Source organism: Zootoca vivipara, chromosome 6, assembly GCF_963506605.1.
Source record: "Zootoca vivipara chromosome 6, rZooViv1.1, whole genome shotgun sequence".
NCBI classification, from domain to species: Eukaryota; Metazoa; Chordata; class Lepidosauria; order Squamata; family Lacertidae; genus Zootoca; species Zootoca vivipara.
The window spans coordinates 35,312,201-35,332,803 of NC_083281.1; the positions used below are offsets into that span (position 1 = coordinate 35,312,201).

The 20,603-nt window shown below is 45.3% G+C and overlaps 1 protein-coding gene across 3 annotated transcripts in view; it reads right to left on the reverse strand.

Moving 5' to 3' along the window:
- The window catches only part of RPS6KA1 (ribosomal protein S6 kinase A1), an 81,615-nt gene extending 61,324 nt beyond the window's left edge, over positions 1 to 20,291 (reverse strand). The window contains exons 1-2 of one of the 3 annotated variants that reach the window (XM_060275782.1): positions 19,978 to 20,291; positions 1,656 to 1,706 (exon numbers count right to left, since the gene is read on the reverse strand). In XM_060275782.1, the coding sequence (XP_060131765.1) occupies positions 1,656 to 1,706; positions 19,978 to 20,049 (123 nt within the window). In that variant the 5' untranslated portion in view covers positions 20,050 to 20,291. The remainder of the gene's footprint in view (positions 1 to 1,655; positions 1,707 to 19,977) is intronic. The other 2 variants (XM_035121090.2, XM_035121092.2) reach the window with 2 other exon arrangements.
- Positions 20,292 to 20,603: the final 312 nt, after the last annotated feature.

Sequence of the window (20,603 nt, forward strand, 5' to 3'; positions counted from 1 at the left end):
AAAGGAACTGGTTCCCATTCCCATTCATCTCTTTATAAAACAAACTAGTTTGGGTTCATGTTCAGTTCACAGATCAATTCAAGTTCATCCAAATGAACCTCAGCAAAAAAGTTCAGCATTCAGAACATTACAAGCTGCTTTGCTGAAGGATAAAATATACAGAAGATTAAGAAAACGTCAAAACACAAACACAGTGGAATGTGAATTGTTTAATTTACATTCCCCAACAATAATGACCTTTAAGGTTAAAGACCCAAAGAGTAAAACAAAAAAAATGCAAGAGATTGAACTAGAAGTTCTATCCCAAAACGAACTTAATTCACATTCATTTCACCAGGCTGTTATGGGAATTACTTTCAGACTATCAAGCCCAAAAAAACTGACAATAAGCAGCTACAGAACCACTGGATTCCGAAGCAGAATCAGCACTGTGGCAGCCAATATAAAGGACTAGTACTCAGAGAATGGGATGCGGGTGGCACTGTGGGTTAAACCACAGAGCCTAGGGCTTGCTGATCAGAAGGTCAGTGGTTCGAATCCCCGTGATGGTGTGAGCTCCTGTTGTTCAGTCCCTGCTCCTGCCAACCTAGTAGTACAAAATCATGTCAAAGTGAAAGTAGATAAATAGGTACCACTCTGACGGGAAGGTAAACGGCATTTCTGTGCACTGCTCTGGTTTACCAGAAGCGGCTTAGTCATGCTGGCCACATGACCTGGAAGCTGTACGCCGGCTCCCTCGGCCAGTAAAGCGACATGAGTGCTGCAACCCCAGAGTCGTCTGCGGCTGGACCTAATGGTCCCTTTACCTTTACTCAGAGAATGAGTTTATTATTGATATGTAACATATGGGGATTTGTATGTGTTTTAATCTCTTTTTCATTTACTGCTGACTCTAATTGTTTTAAAACATGTTTTAGTTATTTGCTTTTAACGGTTTTGATTTGATTTGAATCTCTCTCATAAACAGCTTAAAGATTTTGTTACAAACAAGTGGTATATAAATTTTGTTAAATAAATGAAGGATTGCTCCCCCCCCCTTCCCAACACAGCCTCCTGAATACTGAATAAATTTGTGAGTGGATTTTTGAACCTTGCTGTGAATCTTGACCACCCGCCCACATCAAAACTGAAAAATCTTTCCTGATTTCTCATCATCACTCATGACTGCAGTTGTTACAGTACTAGCTTTCTGCAACCAGTCCAGAACCTTTCCCCAAAGTTGTGCTTCCGTTGCAGGCAGAGTGCATTTTCCAGGTGCTGGATATCTTAGCAAGCCCACCACCCTCCGTGAGTGAAGTCACACACAAGTAGTTCAAAACTTCTCCTTGACAAAGGCAAGGCAATTCAGTGGGAATGGTGGAGATCCTTAGTTGGTTAAAAAAGAAAGATTGAATCAGGTAGTAAAAATTTTTTATGATTTGAAAAGGCAAATACCATCTCTGTCAACACACCTTTTGGGGAGGCAGGGGGAGAAGCAGCAGATTAATTAAAGCCACAGACTAATCTATCACTAATTTCACTCTCAGCTCTGCTGGAAAAATCACACCAGACACCAAAGTCGCATAGAGGAAGAGTCTGGAAACTACGCCATAGTGAAACATTCAAACCAGCACTGTGTAATAAAAGCAGGAAAAGATTCATATGTGTGGTTTTACCTTCGGCAGAGGCAGAGCTCCCTTTTTTCCTTCTGGAGCAGCTTGTCCATTCTGCAAAGCAAAAAAGCCAAACTTCCCATTAGTCATGTGTCCAGTGGCACCATCCCTTGCTGAACAAAAACAGCAATGATCTACGGTAAACACTGCTTGGTGATCTTAACAAGCTCCAAGCCTACTACAAGCCTTAGCATCTTTCTTCAAAGCAGTTTACAAAACAAATAAAGCAGTAACATTATAAGTAAACAAATAGTTAAAAACAATTATTTAAAATGTTATTTAAAATAACTAGGTTTGACAATAAGCTAAAAACTGGATTAAAACACATGCCAACATTCTACATGCCTGGATAGGCATGCCTAAGCAAAAACGTTTTCAACAGGCACCAAAAGGAGCACAGGAAAGGTGTCTTGCCTGATGTCAATATGCAAGGAGTTCCAAAGCATGCGTGCTGCCACGCTAATATACTGATTTCTTACAAATGTGGAATGAGTATCATGTGGTACTTTTAACAATGCCCACTCTCTCTATACAGCTATTCCCAAGAGACCAGGACCATGTAACAAAATACACAAATGTGAAGAACACAGTTTTAACCCAAAGTGATATTGTACAACAGTAGTGTGTTATGGTAAGGTAAAGGTAAAGGACCTCTGGAAGGTTAAGTCCAGTCAGAAGTGATTATGGGGTGCGGCGCTCATCTTGCTTTCAGGCCGAGGGAGCCGATGTTTGTCCACAGACAGTTTTCTGGGTCATGTGGCCAGCATGACTAAACCGCTTCTGGCGCAGCAGAACACCATGACGAGTGCCAGAGGCGCACAGAAACACCGTTTACCTTCCTGCCACAGTGGTACCTATTTCTCTACTCACACTGGTATGCTTTCGAACTGCTAGGTTGGCAGAAGCTGGGACAGAGCAACGCAAGCTCCCCCTGTCACGCAGATTCGAACCGCCAACCTTCTGATCAGTAAGCACAAGAGGCGGAGTGGTTTAGACCACAGCGCCACCCACTCCCATGGGTATGTTATGATACTCTTTTCAGTGCACTAAGCAAATCCTTTCCTTGCTGTTGAGAAGAAAGAGTTAAACGTACCGTAGTTCAACATCTTAAGGATGACTCAGCAGAAAGTAATCTGGGTAGGTGTGCCATAGGTAGCCAAGGCAGCTGCCGGAAGCCCCTTTTATCAACACTTCCTCCCCAGGCGCCAGGCAAGAACAAAGTCAACCAAGGAGAACCGATACTGCCAAAGTGGGCAGTGGCTTCTCACATCCTGGGTTTTAACCAGAGACTCATTGCAAATCCTAGCTCTTACCCCATTTTATTTCAACACTTATAAAGCCTTGATTCCAACAGCAACTCGTTAAGGAAACAAATATATTTATAACCAAATGGAGCCCTCTTATACGGTCCTTTATTTTTTACTCCAAAAATCCCAAACATACATTTGCACTTCTAGTTTACATGAACAAACACCTTAACCAAATCTGGAAGTGGAAAGGCAACTCTGGTATAAATTCTTGAAGTTACAATTCAAATATATAGTTCTATCTATGTCGCTTCTTGCTGCGTAGAAGAATTCTCACCAATTTTCAGTGGTGGCTCTGGTTGTCTTGCCCTCCCTAGAAGCACCCCCCCCCATCCAATCCAGGAGCAGAACTGGTAACAATGGCCACATCCACACCGTACATTAACATACTATTATACCATTTTAACAGTCATGGGCTGTGGTGTGTTAAGGGTGCTGACCTCACTAGACCTACGATTCCCAGCACCCTTAACAACACCCTAGGATTCTCCAACTTCGTTAAAGTGATATGTACAGTACTTCAAATGTATGGTTTGGGTGTGACCCAAGCTCATAATATGAGGTGAAATTCAAACTGCAGACTTGCCAAGTCTGTAGCTTAGTCCAGGCATCCCCAACCTTTGGCCCTCCAGATGTTTTGGACTACAATTCCCATCATCCCTGACCACTGGTCCTGTTAGCTAGGGATTGTGGGGGTTGTAGGCCAAAACATCTGGAGGATCACAGGTTGGGGATGCCTGGCTTAGTCTCTTAACCATTGACTACGCTTTATTTCACCTGCAATTTAAGAAAGCAGTTTTGCCAAGAAAGATTCACCCCACAAACCATACCAGAGAAAACCAATTATCGCAAAAAAGGTATCCCTCCCACCAATAAAACAAACTCAGTTACCCAACCAAGCCCAGGTGGGTTACATAACTTCCCACCTGAGGCTGCTGAATTTGGAGAAGATCTGGGGACAACTGCTGGTTAAAGCTCTTTAATTCCACATAATCCTCCATGCAGACAGAAAGCAATCTGCTGAACTGGATCCTGGAAGCCAAAGAAAGTTCTAAAGCCAAGCAAAGGGGATCCGTAGGGATTCAACACAGGAAATATGAAACCAGACTGCTGCTGCTGTTGCCATTAAGAATAGCTGTGGCATCAGCCATGGAGCACTGGTCAAGCCTCAGACCACTGGGGAAAGGGGAGAAATGGGAGCCTGATAGCCAGAGGAGATCCCAACCACGGGATGATCTGCAGGAGGCTAAGGAATAAACCTTTCTCCCAACTTCTTCCAGGAAGTTGATTAAATCACAGACTTGGAGGGGGGCCTTTTAGGTCACCTAGTCCAACCTGTGCCCCAATGGAGGAAATCCAGAGCTAGAACATCACCAACAGATGGCTTGGCTGGTCTATGCTTGAACACCTCCAGTGATGGAAAGAGCCCATCCACCCAATTCAGCAGCAACAACAAAATTAATTTACTGTAATTTAGGCCCATTAAAGCTGTGTACACACTATACATTTAAAACACTTTTTCCTCCAACAAAGAACCTTGGGAACTGAAGCTTATCCCTCAAAGCTATAATGCCTAGCACCCTTAACTGGGAACTGCTTTAAATGCATGATGATCAAGGATAGTCCATTGTAGGACAAAGCACAAGGTCCTACCAACAGCATGATTTAAAGCACATGGCTTCCCCTAAACTAAAGAATCCCAGGAACTGCAATTTGTGTTGAGATATGTATGGTAGCTCTGTGAAAGGTAAAGTACAGTTCCCAGGATTTTTTTTTTGGGGGGGGGAGGAAGCTATGTGCTTTAAAATATATATGGTGTGCATGTGGCCTAAGTCTTTGGCCTTTTCCATGCAAGTCTCACAAGAGATCCTGAACATTCAATTTATGGGGTAGGTGTGTTAGTCTGTTACAGCAAACATGCACATACACACACACAAATTTTGTGACACCTAAGAAGAAATGCAACACAAATGGGAACTCCAAAACTGAATTGGTAATAGGAGAAAAAAGCAATGGTGTACTGTAGACACATCCAATGAAAAGAGGCAGCAGATCTTAATGTTTGATTCTCAGAAGTTCCCTGAAGAATTAATTCCTTTTCTTCAAGGACTAGTAGGGTCCAAAAGGCATTGCATCAATAGGTAAAGGACCCCTGGACGGTTAAGTCCAGTCAAAGGCAACTATGGGGTGTGGCGCTCATCTCGCTTTCAGACCGAGGGAGCTGGTGTCTGTCCACAGACAGCTTTCCAGGCCATGTGGCCAGCATGACTAAACCACTTCTGGTGCAACCAACAGAACACTGTGACGGAAACCAGAGCGCATGGAAATGCCATTTACCTTCCCGCCACAGCAGTACCTATTTATCTACTCGCACCAGTATGCTTTCGAACTGCTAGGTTGGCAGAAGCTGGGACAGAGCAACACGAGCTCACCCCATTGCGTGGATTCGAACTGCCGACCTTCTGATCAACAAACCCAAGAGGCTGAGTGGTTTAGACCAGTGCTCCCCAACCTTTTTATCGCCGTGGACCAGTCAACGTTTGATAATTTTACCGCGGCCCGCTGAGGGGGGACGTTGATTGTTTATATTTTATTTAGATTGTTTTGATTTAATAATTTTAATTTAATTGTATTTAAATGTTCCTTGGGCGGCCCGGTACCAATTGATCCACGGACCGGTACCGGTCCGTGGCCAGGGGGTTGAGAACCACTGGTTTAGACCACAGCGCCACACATGTCCCTAAATTTCTGTCAACCCCATTGTTTTCTGTTCCTACTCCCAAAACCTTAAAGAGCAAATTTATTGTAGCCACAAAATTATATCTCCTTTTCCACCAGTTGCTATTAAAAGAGGGCCACAGCTCAGTGGTATAGCATCTGCCTGGCATGCAGAAGGTCCCTGGTTCAATCCTCAGCATCTCCAGACAGGGCTGGAAATGTCCCTGGGCCTGAGACCCTGAAGAGTTGCTAACAGTATCGACAGTACTGTACTGAGCTACCGGTAGGTGGTCCAACAGTCTGCCTCTGTATAAGGCAGCTTCCTATGCTAGAGGCAAAGGTGGCTACCCAGTGGAGTTATGCTGCAATAAACCTGTTTGGTATTTAAAAATTACCAGAAACTCATTTTATGTTCATTTAAAATGAGGCACACAAATAAGAACTTCCAGTGGATTGTGTCCTCTGCTAATCAGAGCGTGTGCATGCAAAGGTGGGGAATTTGGGTTTCCCACTTTGGGAGCCAAAATGTTCAGGGGCTGGGCTCTATTTACAGGTGTGCAGCAGGGTGGGTTGTTGCTTTTTCAAAAGCCACATGTGTTTCTCAGAAGGGGGGGAAGAGAGAAAACAGGCTCCCAATTAACACAGAGAGCTTTGCCTTAAGACCCCCTGAATGTGGGTTAAAATGCAAAACTGCCTATGGGGGCATGAGGGAATCCACTTTCTGTAGTAAGAATGTGTCCAACTAAGCCACTTAATATTGGAGAATTGAAGAAGTTTTAATTAATTTTTATTTATTTTTTCAAGTGTGAGGGTTGTGTATTTCATGAAAAGCAAATTCATTCCAGCTTGAAATCACCTGGGGTTGGTTGTGTAATTTTACATCAGCTACACTGCTGTTATATTAGCATAATAAAGCGTCAGCATGGTTTTAAGGCTGTTAAGCAGATTTGGGGACAAACTCATTTGATTCCCTTTTTCCCCATTGCTTCCCAGTCAGTTATCAATAGGTTTAAAAAAACACAAAACAAAAACAAAACAAAACACCGAGCCTTAGCGAGGTTGAAGCATTCAAATGTACCATACAATGAGACACTAGGAAATAAATAAGGTTCAATAAATCCCTCAACTACGTACTGTTTCCTTACAGAAAATTAGCCCTGCAAAGGTACACCCCTTTGAATGGTTTAGAAAAGCACAGCTGTACCAAAGCTCACCTGGCTTGCCACACTACAGTTTGCCACTACTGCTGTTACCAATAGCAAGACCCAAACTTCAGTGCAACTTGTAGCATTAATCATAATTTACTAGTACTAGCACACTCCTTTGAAGAACCCCAGGGGAAGAACTTCCTTCCACTAGTGGAGACAATTCCTTTATGTCTCCCAAAACACAGAAAAGCTGCCTTCTCAGGTCAGAAGATGAAGATTCTTCCAGTCCATATATGGGGAAAATTTTACAGCCCAAAGACCACATTCTCTTCTGGGCAACTTTCAGGAGACCACATGCTGGTGGCAAGTGGGCCAAGAAGTAATGGAGGGTGGAGCAACTATGAATTTTACCTTTGTAAAGAAGGCTAGCTTTTATACACAGCTCCCTCCATCCTACATATAAGCAAGAGTTCAAGGACAACATCCAAGCCAGGGAAAAACACTCAAAGAGGAAGAGAAACAAGGTCAGTGAGGGGTGTGCCCTGGGGAGAGTTCCCGGGGCCGAACAGACAGGCCTGGAGGGCCACATATGGCCCTTGGGCCTGAGGTTCCCTGCCATTGATCCAGTACTTTACTGACTGCATTTGTGCCAAACTCAGATGAAACTCATGACGAGCATTGCTACAACTTCTGGTAATGAATCCACAGATTGATTATGCATGGTCTGAAATATTAAGCATCTGGACAGCAGGCCAAAACTGATGACCAGAAGAATCACATAGTGCAGCTCAACCTTGAACCTGGCTCAATAGTTAGATGGGCAGCCACTGCAGCCAGCTAGATGCCCCCATTAGCAATCTGGCCACCACATTCTCTACTAGCTGGAGCTTCCAAACCAGACCCAAGGGCAGTGTTGCAGTAATTCAGCCTCAAGGTGCCTAACACATGGACCACAGGAGTCAGGCTACCAAATGCTAAAGCCACCTTCACCAAGCTGGCATCCTCCAGGTGCTTTGGACTACAACTCCCAACAGCCCCACCCTGCAAGTTGAATCAAGAGCTCTAACCCTTGAGATGGACACAAAACACATGCACAAACACGTAACTAGTCTCTAAAATTGAATCATAAATACTTGAATAGCCTGGGAATTGCAAATACTGTATAACACCCCCCCCCAGCGCAACTGTGATAACACCCCTGCCTTGTGACTCACTGACACCCAAAGGTTTAAGAAAACCTTGTTAAGACCTTCATGGCAAGGATCCCAGAGCAATTTACATAACTGACATTCTGGTCCAGGGTTGCTACCTTTTGTGGGGTGGGCAGAGCTCCCCTGCCTCTCTCAGCAGCATATTTAGCAGAAATTCAGCAGGTAATGCCTTATCCAGCATTGATCAGGAATGCTGTACCCATTGGATTTCTCCCTGCCATGCAGAAGTTATAAGTGCAGGAACAAATACTTGTTTAATTAATTAGGGGTGGATGGCAAGGGCACCCTCTGTCACTCTGGGGTCAGGCAGTGATCCGCGGTCTCCTGGGCCCCAGCCTTGGGAAAACATTTTTCAGCCCGAGGGCCACATTCCTCTCTTGACAACCTTCCAGGGGTGGTGGCTCTCCAGTTTAATAAATCTGCAGTGGAGAATGGCATGTGCACGAAGCAGTCCACTATTTGATCACCCTCAGAAACTGAGTAAGTTCACCAATTCAGCAGGAACCACCTGCTCTCTTTTTTTCCTGGCATCTCTGCAGCCACTGTTCTTCTTGCACCCCCTTTTCCACAACAGGCACCCCAGGGGTGGAGAAATCAATTTGAAGTAGTTCAAATTGCCTGCCTGCCTTTCTCCTTTTGCACCTTCTTCTACAGCAGGCAACCCAGGGGGTAGAAAAATCAATCAGCAGCCTCTCAGCTCCAGCCAACATGCCTCCCCCCACACCTTCAGCTACAGACTGCATCTCTTCTTAGTTTAAGCCCTTCCCCTGCCAACCCCTGCTCTGGATCTCTCTAGCTACTTCTTCCTTTTGAGTGCCTTGCAGCTGAGCTCCTGGGTCACTCCTGAAACCTTGTAGCATCTCACCAAGCAGGGCTCACACTTTCCTTTCCACAAAGACTTCTCACATACTCTGCTTGAAGTTGTTTCATTTCACTGAACCACTGGTTCCACTGCTTTATCTGTTGTTTGATTTGCTGCTGGATTTGCTGTTGGATTTGGCCCAGCTGCTCAAGGGGTGTCACTACTCCTCCCTCCATTTGGGCTCAGGTACACCTAGTTCTCAGCTTCCCCTGCAGGAAACACAGATCCCACTTCTAACACCAGGAATACATGCCAGCCCAATTTCCACAAGCAGTCCAAGAGCCCAGGGGTTGCAGGTGCGCTTACCAGGATCCATGTTCCCTTCGGGGACAATGAAACACAAGAGTGACTTGTAGTGTCTTTATGACATGTGCTTTTATTTGCACATACAGTGGTACCTTGGTTTGCATACGTCTTGGTTTGCCTACGTTTTGGGTTACAAACATGTTAAACCCAGAAGTGCATGTCCCAGTTTGCAACCTTTTTATGGATTACAACCCTTTTTTTGGATTACGAACAAAAAAAATTTGGAGGCTCCATTGGCAAAAGCGCGCCTTGGGTTACAACCTGTTTTGGCTTACAACGGACCTCCAGAACGGATTATGATTGTAAACCAAGGTACCACTGTATATACAACCTATACAGTTGTATATACAACCTACACCTAGATCAGGCATCCCCAAACTTCGGCCCTCCAGATGGTTTGACCTACAACTCCCATGATCCCTAGCTAAGAGGACCAGTGGTCAGGGATGATGGGAATTGTAGTCCAAAACATCTGGAGGGCCGAAGTTTGGGGATGCCTGACCTAGATGGAGGGATTGCAAAGCACTCACATCCTATGAGGGTCTGGCTTCCTCCTTAAGGACAGCATTGGATTCAAAGGACAGCAAAAAGCCATCCTCTGGATTTCTTAGTTCCAGCCTATCATCCCCAAATCACATGGGAGTTCTGCCCCTCCTTCTCCCTAACCGACTCCAAGGAGCTCCCCGCTCACAGCTGAAACCCCAACCTGGCCTTTGTCTGCTACCATTGGCCTTTGCCTCTGCTACTCAAAGGGGGAGGGGGAGGGCTCCACTTCTCTGCTGGGCAGCAGTATTTGCATCCCCAGACTGTTCTTAATGGTCCAGTACTCTGCTCTCTTTGTTTCTTGCCAATGGCCCATTTCCTTTCAGGTCACTTTCTGAGCACAGAAAACTGGTTTGGCCTGTCTTTTTGACACTGCTAGATTCAGCACCTGCCAGCTTCCCTTAATACACCAGGCACTGATTTGTTCATTGTTATAACACATTTAGGGGTCCCCCCCAAAACATCATAACCTCATAAATAGTAACATTTCTGGCCTTGCAGGCATCCCTGCTTCATGCACAACTATTTGCTAGAATGCAACTACCTATGCTGAAAAATATCATTCCTGTCCAAGCTCTGCTTTTGGGCAGTTTCACATTATGGACTGTGCCTCTCCCAATTCCTACATATCTTCTTGCATCAACGCAAAAAGTTTGTAGGAATAAAATCACTGCAAGTCCCAGGGCAAGTGAACAGCTCCCCGCCTGGGCCAATCCTAGGATTTTATGGCTGGAAGGGATCAGAAGGTCACTAACACCCACTCTTAAAGCAGGATTATCCATCTATCAGCCCTGCCCACACAAACCAAGTTAACTCCAGTAATCCTGATCACACAACATACCGCATACAGAGAGCCAGAGGGAACAACTTATATTCAAATTCCCTCTGTGACGTGGCAATATGGCTCAGTATTTCTGGCACGCACAGGGCACAATCCCTTTTGTCCTTAAATGGTTTTGCAGGGGGGGGGGTTAAGAGAGTTCAGACAGAAGGTATATCTGCAGCTGGGGGGGGGAGGGGAGAAACAACATCAAAACTTTATTTCTTGTATACTGCCCGAAAACTGTTGTGTTATGGGGCAACATGCAAATATCTTTAATAAATATGATCTAATATTTATTTAACATTTAAATATGATTTAAATATTGCTTCTGGAGGTAGGTGTGGGGGATGGTTGAATGTTGATTGTTGATTCTTGCATAAATTTTTAAAAAATAAATAAATAAAAACCTAGCGAAAACCATTTGTGAAATGTCACTCCAAACCATGAAATGCACAGTGGGTGGGGGAAATGAAATTCATTCCATCTCCCCTCGGAATTGTAATTCTAAAAAAAAAGTAGGAGCTACTATGGACCTCTGATGAATGATTTTTAATATCCACAAACAATGCCCAGAATTCTTCAGGGTGGGGTTCAGTGGGAGAAGCCAAGATTATTAAAAACAGTATGAAACAAGACAGAGGATGTAAAATACATATGTACTAAGATCAACAATGCTTCTTAGTATGTGTGAAAATGACACTAAGGAAGCGGCAGTGACAAAGGGCAAGGGATGATGAAAGCCAAAGTGCTTTGTTTTCTTGAACTATTAAGCGATAGGTAAAGGGATGTGCATTCAGCTACACAGCAGTTGTGAAGAAATTTCACTTATTCTATTTTCTTGAAAGTAGCAATAAAGATGTAGCCTGGGAGGAGTAGTACTCCCATCATTCCCCCCCCCCCCATTTTTTTTACCAAGCTTCTCAACTTTTGTTTGGTGTCAACTTATCAAGAAAAAAGAGAAAACCTACTATCTCCTGCTTGCTTTTGGCACTGATAGAAATTCTGGATCCCTATGACTAAAGGGCAGGAGGATTCAAACAACTTAAATGCCAAGTTGTTTGTAACAAATGAACAAAAAAAACCCAACTATCACTTTGCATTAAATGCAAGCCCCATTAAACACCCCCACCCAGAAGGCAGCCAAGCTGCGTTGTTTGCAGACCCGAGTCAGGAAAAAATGCACGGCTGCCTGTCCAGCAGGATTAATGAATAAATCCCAAGCATGACAAAAATCTTGCATGTCACAGAGGCTGGCACTAACCTTTCTCCTGGTTACTGGAGTAAGATTCCTGATACCTAAAGTTTTTTTTAATAAAAAAAACCCTTTGCACTGGAAGAAGAAAGCAACCACTCCGCCAACTCAATAGCCATCACAGATTGCTACTCTCCGTATCAGGTCAGGCTGTTGGTACCATATTGTATAGCACAGATGGGGTCTAAGTAGACCCACTATCCTGCCACTTTGAACAGTTATGCCTTCCCCCAAAGAATCCTGGGAACTGTAGCTTGTTATGGATGCTGAGGGTTGATAGGGGACCCCTATTCCCTTCACAGAGCTATCATTCCCAGAGTGCTCTAAATAACAGTCAGTCCCTCTTTCCCAGGGAACTATGGGAATTGTAGCTCTCTGGGGGGAATGAGCTATCCAGAAGACCATCCCAAGGAAGGCCCAGAGCAGTTTCCATGTTTCCTGACAGCACTCTGCCCGATTTGACAGAAACAATAAGAGGATTCTTTCTGTGACCATCCCCCCCCCCCCGGTCCCCCTGCCACAACTTGTTACTTGATGCTCTGGCCTTTTCCATATAGCATGGGTAGCACGCAGGGAACGAGGGACAAGCTGAACACAAAGCCTGACATAACACTAGGGGAGGCAATTAAACAACTGCGGAGTGATGTTCTGAAACAGAGACAAGAATGAAGAGTTGAAAGGGTCACCAAGCTGGAAAAGCAAATAGCTTCCCAAGAGTTTAGACAGGCAAAGACCTACATTTTCCAGCCTTGTGTGGCAAAGGTGGTTCCCCACTTGGGCGTTGTTAGCTGTGGGCCTGGGAAATGTGTGCCCCGAATCTTTATCTGAGCACTCCAAGCATTATCAAGCAGGTAATACACTTTAGGGGAAAACTGAACAAGTGTTGATCTTGAATACTGGGTAGGATATTAATCTGGGGAAATCAATCAATTTAGGATGTTATCCAGAGATTGGAGGAAAATGAATAGGAGTAATTGAAGGAGGGTTGAACCGATTTGGAACAGGATCCGCTTAGGAAATTGGGAGAAAATGAACCGAAGATGAACTGATACGAGGTGGGGCAAAAATTAAAAGCATACCTGGGGTGATTTGGACATGAAATTATTTGGCTTGCCTTCTGTGACATTTAAAGGCTCAACCTGCATCCATGCATATAAATTAGCACTTGCATGTTTTATGCATTTCTCCCCCTATGGGTTCATGCCCTTTTTTAAAAATGACGTAATAATGTCTCTGCTCCCCACACCAAGGTGCCACCAAGACGCAGTCCTCCCCCCGCTGCACAGAGATGTCTTAATTTTTTTGTAAGCTAGTAAATCTGCCTCCATGCCCACATGTCATAAGGAAGAGCTCACTGCTATTTTGAACTACCCTAGAACATTTCCCATGACATTTAGCAGCATGAGTTACACTGAACTGTAATTCGTGAAGCTGGAATTGGGGGAATTGTTGGTGGAACCCAATCATGGGAGTTGCTGCTCTCAGCTACACTCCAAACAATGCCTGCACAAAGAAGAACTGATAATGTGAGAGCTGTTCTATGGCCAGTTTATAGGGTCAGCAAAATCAAAGTGAGATTATACCACCTGCAGCTGCAGATAGTGGGGATTCCATGTTTGAATGTTGTGTGCACAGATTCCTCTTTTCACATAGGAAAAATACCACATTTTGGATGTTTATGTGAAAAGTAGACTTCACCCATTTGCCTATCACGCGATCACCCTATTTGCAGGAAAGGTTTTTTTTAAAAAAAAATGCATGGGAATTTAAGAGGAACGGCTGGAGCTCAGTGGTAGAGGATTTGCTTTGCATGCAGAGGCCTCAGGTTCAATTCCTGGTATCTCTGAGTAGGGCTGGCAATGCCCCATGCCTGAAAACCTGGACAGCCCCTGCCAGTCAGTGTGGACAGTACTCAGCTGGATGGACTGGGATTCTGACTCTACAAGGCAACTCCCTACGATCCTCCCTAAACATGCAACCCTGCACTTACTGCTTGAAGTAGCGCTCTCTGGGAAAGACATCAGCACTGAATTCTGTGGATTGTATAAACTTAAAAAGTTCCCTAGATATCCAGAATGATGTGGGAGTGTGTGTTCACAAGGTTTCGGGGCTGTGCCACTTGGTGCTATGGTGGTGGTGATGGAAGCTTATGAATGCTTTGCACTTTAAAAAAAACCCTCTGTACAGAAAACTAGCACATCAGAGAGAAAAGGTTTTGCATTGCCCTCTTGCAACATGCAGTTCCTCACCTGCAGTCTAAAGTAGCACAGTCCAGAATCCCCCCATACCTTTCCCTTGAATGGTTCTCACAGGCAGGCACCCTTTTACTGTCATGCTAATCCCCACACCTGTCATCTGCCACACTTACACAGAGCACAATCATTTCCCCTCCTCATACTCATCTCACACCAGGCAGGCAGCCAGAGTTTCCAGCTTCTCCCAAACTGAGAATATAGATATCATTCCCCTGTTATGTGGTGAGCAAACAAACAAACAAACTCTCTTTCAGCAGTAAGGACAATAAAGAGGACCCCAAGTCCAGAGTGGCAAAGTCCCAATCTGTATGGAGTGGTGCCCTTTGGATTGCGTAAACGCAGGCATGTCCAACAGGTAGATCACCGGACGTCTGCGATAGGTCACTGGTAGATCATTGGCTCCCCCCAAAGAAGCTGACTCCCCTAAACAATTTTTTACCTCCTCCCTTTCACCTGAATCCCCCCAAAATGGGCCTTCTTCCTTCCTAAAAAAAAAAACTCAACAACTTTGACCTCAACCCCCCAAAAGGGGGTAGATTACTGCCAGTTTTTAACTCCGTGAGTAGATTGCAGTTTCTTGGGAGTTGGCCACCCCTGGTGTAAAGGATCCTACTCCAAAAGCTTAGTTAACCTAAGGGTCAACTCAGCCCTTAGGGCTACTGTTGTTTGTGACAGAAAAGACTGCCAGCCTTTACTTTAAATGTCACAGTATTTGAAGGAACTGAATTATTTATTTAATGAGGCAACATTATTCTTTTGAAGCAAAGAAAAGAATTGGAGGAAACCCACCTACCCCCACAGGGCAGTCTGAGACAAACACAGCAGGGTGCATTTCTTCCTTTTTCCTTTACCTAATGTAAAGTTTAACCACTCATTTGGTTATTGCATTGAGCCAAATGGTTAAGAATAAATAGTAATAGACAGAGAAAGTAGTGATGCTTTTAAACAAGCACATGCTGGCAAAACCAGGTTTGAACAGATGAATGGCTGTTCCAGTTGTGTGTGTGTCAAGTCAGTCCACCTGAAAATGAATTGTGTATTTTGCACATCAAAGGTCTGCAGAAAAGTCTTACAATAAAACTGCAGTTCTCATAAGTCTAGCAGTATCTCAAACAACCAAAAATGTATTGGCATTTTTGCCAATCAATAGGGTAAACTAGATACAGTAGTCAACAAAGAGAATAAAATGTGACATTCACCCTCCTTTGTATCCTTTCCTTCCAATACAAGGAATAACTATAAGACAACACTCAAATCTACAAATAATGCCACCCCACATTAGTGCTTCTAGGCTGGGTGGATAGGGAAATGGTGTGCTACATGATTATGAGTATTACACACCCTTGTACATTTTGTACGCAATTTAAAAAATCCATTGTTCTTTAACTTAGTGAAATGTCTTTCCTTCCTTCCTTCCTTCCTTCCTTCCTTCCTTCCTTCCTTCCTTCCTTCCTTCCTTCCTTCCCTCTCATGAGCCATTTCCTCTTTCTCATTCAAGAAGCACCCTGGGTGCCTTAATTAACATAAATCGAAGCACTGTTTAGGACAGGGATGGGGCTCTCCAAGCCTGGGGGCCAAATGCAGCCCTTTAAACTACTCTATCTGGCCCTTCTCAAGGCCACACCTTCTCCTAAGCCACACCCCTCACCAACCATACCTTCCTACCTCGAGTTATTGCTTGGCTGGAATGTCATTTGTTGCTTGCTTCACCCATGTTTTCCTCTGGCCCCACCCACCACTGGTATGTGGCCCCAGCAAGATCTCCCAGATGGGAATGTGGCACCTGAGCTGAAAAGGTTTTCCCACTCTCAGTGTAGGCTTCTAATTCTTAAAATTTATAAAAGCAGCAGAATGCTCATGTTAGGTTCCTGCTAACAGACATGGCTGGCCGTAGCCAGTATGGGCCACATAATCAGCCCTGCTAGCTTCTTCTAGTCTTCACAGTAAGTAAGGAGATATTCCCACTTTCCAGGCAATAGTCTCAAATTCCCGAGTGTGTTTAATACTCCTGAACCAACAACCTAGGAACCCCTGGACACACAGCCTAGGGCACTGGCATGCAACTGGTGGGTCAGGACCCACTACTGAGTCACAGTCTGATCTAAGGTGGGCTGCAGCAACAGCAGTACCAAGCTAAAAATATGTGGTTAAAATAAAATGCCTGGTGGGTCCAGGTCTGAAAAGGTTAGAGCAGTCTTGCAAATAAGCTCACAAACCTTACTAACCAGGGAAAAAATGAAATAGTCTTGCTACAACACACCTACCGTATTTGGGCTACCCCTCTGTAAATTGTTAACCTGGTTAACCTGTGATAAGCTTTATTAGCAGGCCGGCTTTATCATTAGGCAGAGAAAGGCAGCTGCCTCAGGCTAGAATTTTAAATACAACCTCTTCAAAATAACACTACTGCTATGCCTTTCAGTGCTCCACCCTAAGGTTCACCTTAACAGAACAACACACACACACCCAACACACCACCCACATAAAGCCCTGATCAAAATTTGCCTTATCTCTGTCCTAAGTGAGACTGAGACTGGAAGCTTACAGCATTGCCTCCAGATTCTGCATGGCATCAAGCACACTGCAAAGCATTAAAGGAGAACTGTCAGGGTTCCTTGCAACCAGAGCACCAGTATGCCATTTGGCACAGTCAGCCATTAATCAGCCCAATCCTATGCACATTTGATTCAGAAGGAAGTTAGGGCAAGCAGAAGGTCCCAAATTCAACCCCAGACATCTTCATTTAAAAGGTTCAGAGAGCAGGATATGAGGAAAGCCTCTCCCTACCCAAGACCCTGGAGAACCACTGGCAGCCAGTATGGAAAATGCTAAACTTGAAGGATGGATAGTCTGAATTCTTCATATGCTCATGTTTCCCCTTTGGACCAAGATACTGCACTAGCTCATTCTTGTGCATTACAAAAGGCCTGCAGAGCTACCTTGGTATCCTAGCATGGGGGAAAGATTGAGAGACCTGGGACACATCTTCACCATACATTTAAATCACTCTTATACCAATAATGTTGGGAAATTGTAGCTTGTTAAGGGTGCTGAGAGTTGTTAAGAAAGAGAGTTGTTCCCTCACAGAGCTGCCATTCTCACAATGCCCTGCCTGGCCACTCTGGGAATGGTAGCTCTGTGATGGGGAAAAGGGGGTCTTCTAACAACTCTCAACACCCTTAACTACAGCTCCTAGGATGTTTGTTGGAAGCCATGACTGTTAATGTGGTATAAGACAAATATAATATACAGATGTGGACCTGGTCTGCAGTTACAGCAGAATGAGAATCCTGAACTGTGCCACTTAAAGCACTTTGTCCCTACCTTCATATAGGAATGGCACAACCATTCCCTACAGGTCAAAGGGAAGCAAGGCTCTGCAGAGCATTACCATTTTATAATGTCCTACTTGCATAAAGTCCCCCCTGCTGCCACATTGCAGAGTGGGAGAATTCAGAAGTGCATTCTGCCTGCAGTTGAAAGTGGTGTAAGTCCAGGGCCAGCAGCCCAATACATTTTCCTGCCTGAGGTAAAGGGCAAGATAGCACCCTCTCATTCTTCATAAGAAGCCAACTTGATTTGCTGTTGAATTTTTATTCAACACCGACAATGCCATCCAGTGAGCCAGGGGGCAGCAGGCTATGATTATTCTTATTCTCATAATAATAATAATAATAATAATAATAATAATAATAATAATAATAATAATTACTCACCCTTCACTGTAAGATTCCAGGGCAAAACAAAAACACAATATTAAAAACAGTTTATAACAACTTACAGTCACAGAAATAAGGTGGGTCCTTAAAAATATACCACTCAAGTGTCAAAAGCCAGCATAAAGAGATGCTTCGCTAAAAGCTGTACAGTATAATGAAGATACCAGAAGCACCTCTGTGCTGAGGGGGTTCCACAACTTAGAGGCTGCCACAGATAATTCACTATCCTGGGTCACTGCCACCCCCAAACCTCTGAAGGCAGTGGAGCAACCAAGTGGAGCAAGCCAATCTTAACACCCAAGATGGTTTTGTAGGGGAGGAAGTAGACTTCCCTTGGGCACTCTCTAATATAGCCCATCTTTCCACCACAGGCCTCTACCACTGCATACATACACCCTAGAGAGGTCACTTTGGTGCTGCTAATGCAGCTGTTTGACTTCACCCTCAGAAGTGCACTCCATTGTCTCTAGAGACAGATGCCAACAACTACTTGCATGTGCAGACCAGATGCCTGATGAAGATGCCTGATCATTTGACAAAACACCTTTCTATAACAAAGTAAAAAATGCAGGGGTTGGCACCCTACCAATCCTGGTTTGCAGGACTGTCACCCAGACCCTTCCTAGGTGACAAGCCACACCATGACAGACAAGAACACAAGTTCATAGTCTCAAGAGCAAATGTGGGTTACTAAGTTTAGAATGTTTGACTAAGGTCCGAGAGGGAGGTACAAATGCCCATTCAGCCATGAAATTCACTGGGTGATCTTGGGTGATCTTTGGCAATTCACCTTCTCACAAATTAACCCACCTAACATGGTTGTTGTGAGGCTAAAACGGGCTATCCTGATCCCTTTAGTTGAAGAGTGGGATAAAAGTGTCGCACATAAATACTCAGGACACAATTTCATTACTTTGGATGAATCACTGAGCCCTTCTCAGCCTGGCTCACCCTCCTCACAAAGCTGTAAAAGCTTGTATTTGCATTCCTATGATAGAAAATGAATTCTAAATATATGGATTGAGAGTTATGTGGGTTCCTTGCCTTAGATGTTAAAACATTACCACTTTGGGGTGGGTGGGGAACACTCCAGTGTGTTTAGACTGCTAACCTGCTGCTTCAGAGAGACGCAATCCAATCCCCCTCCCCACTTTCCACCTGCCTTTCTATTTACACCAGATCTTACCACACAGCTGTTTCAGGCAAGCATTAAATAAATTCTACCCTAGTCAGGCCTGGAAGCCCCTATTATTCATACCTTTGGAGCAAAGCTGGAAGTTGTCTTTTAAAATAGTTTGAGCCAGAAGTTTTGAGATTTCTTCTTTTTAAACACCCTTCTAAGGCCCAGATGCAAATCCACAAGGATGCCATTCCTCAAGGGGGCAAAGTTACAACAACCTTGGTGTGCCAAGGTAAGATCAATGCAGTGCATTAATGCCTCAACCTCACGGCAGAATAAATAAAATCCCCTCCAGGATTCATAATGTTCAGACTCCTCCTGCTCTGCTTAAAGAGAATAACTCAATCGTGTCAGGACAACTGGAAGTCTGCTTGTGGGCATGTTCAACCGATGATCAGGAAAAGCAATCCTCTCTCTTCCTCCCCCCCCCTTCAACTCTTTTCCAACCGGGGAAGGAAGGAAGGAAGGACCTAACCATTAGCTGCAGGTCTCCGACGTAACATATAAAGCTACACATTGATCGGCCCAATGATGAGGGTTGGGTTACTTTTTAATTGCAGGAAAGAGCTTTTTATGCAGTTTTCCAGGAGAGGCAAGCAACCGCTTTCATTGGGCCAAATGACAACGATAACGAAACTTATACATACAATCAAAGAGAATCCGATTGTGTGTCAACCTATGCAGTGACTTTTGCAATGAAGGGGGGGGGGAGCGCTCAACACACTGCCACCCGCTCCCCAACTCACAGCAGCCCGACGACCCAATCCCAGCCTGCAAATAAGAGAGCTGGAACACGCGTGCTCTCGGTCCTTTGCGCGGAGGCGCAACGAGGCGACAGGCGTAGACGCCACTCCTTTGCAGGCAATCCTGGGGAAAAGTCACCAGGAGACCTTCGCCCTCCGAGGAAAGGCAGGCAGGCCATGCCCCACCGCCGCCTCCTTCGACTCACCTATCGTCCCTCTCCCTCCCTCCTCCGGAGCCCCACCGCCGCCACCTCTCACCTCCGCGTCCAGCTCCATGTCCACCAGCTCCATGTCGGGCCAAGGTTCCGCTCCCAGCTGGGCAAGCGGCATTGCGGCTGCTTCCTCGGAGCCCCGAGAAATCCTGCAAGTCCGGCTAATAGGGGATCTCGATCTCTCCTTATTCCGCCTCCAGCCGCGCTTCAGGCTTCTTTACGCGCGCTGCGGCGGAGCTGTGAGTAGGGTGGCCGGGCAGCCAGGCGCCGCGCTCGACCACAGCCACCCTTCGCCTCTCGGCGCTGCGGGCTACTCGGGTGCCCGAAGACTTTCTGCGCCGCCGCTTGTTTCCCCCGCTCCACCAGCACACTCAGCGTCGGGCTCCGCTCTCCCCGGGAAGGAGGAGCTGAATGCCGGCCCCTGGCGCCTTATTGGCTGCTCGGCCTAGCGGGGAAGAAGAGGGCGGCTACTCCTCGACTCTGGCTGAATCTCCGGCCCAGCCCGGGGCCCGCTCGCTCCGGGGAAGGGCGGGGAGGAGTGAGAAAGCCCACCTCCTCGCAGCTGCTCCAGGTAGTAGTACCTCTCGCTTCCCCGCAGTCCCTCCTCCGTCCCCTCAAAATGCTCCCGCCGTCGTAAATTCCCGATTAAGTCATCCATCCGCAATCGCGGCC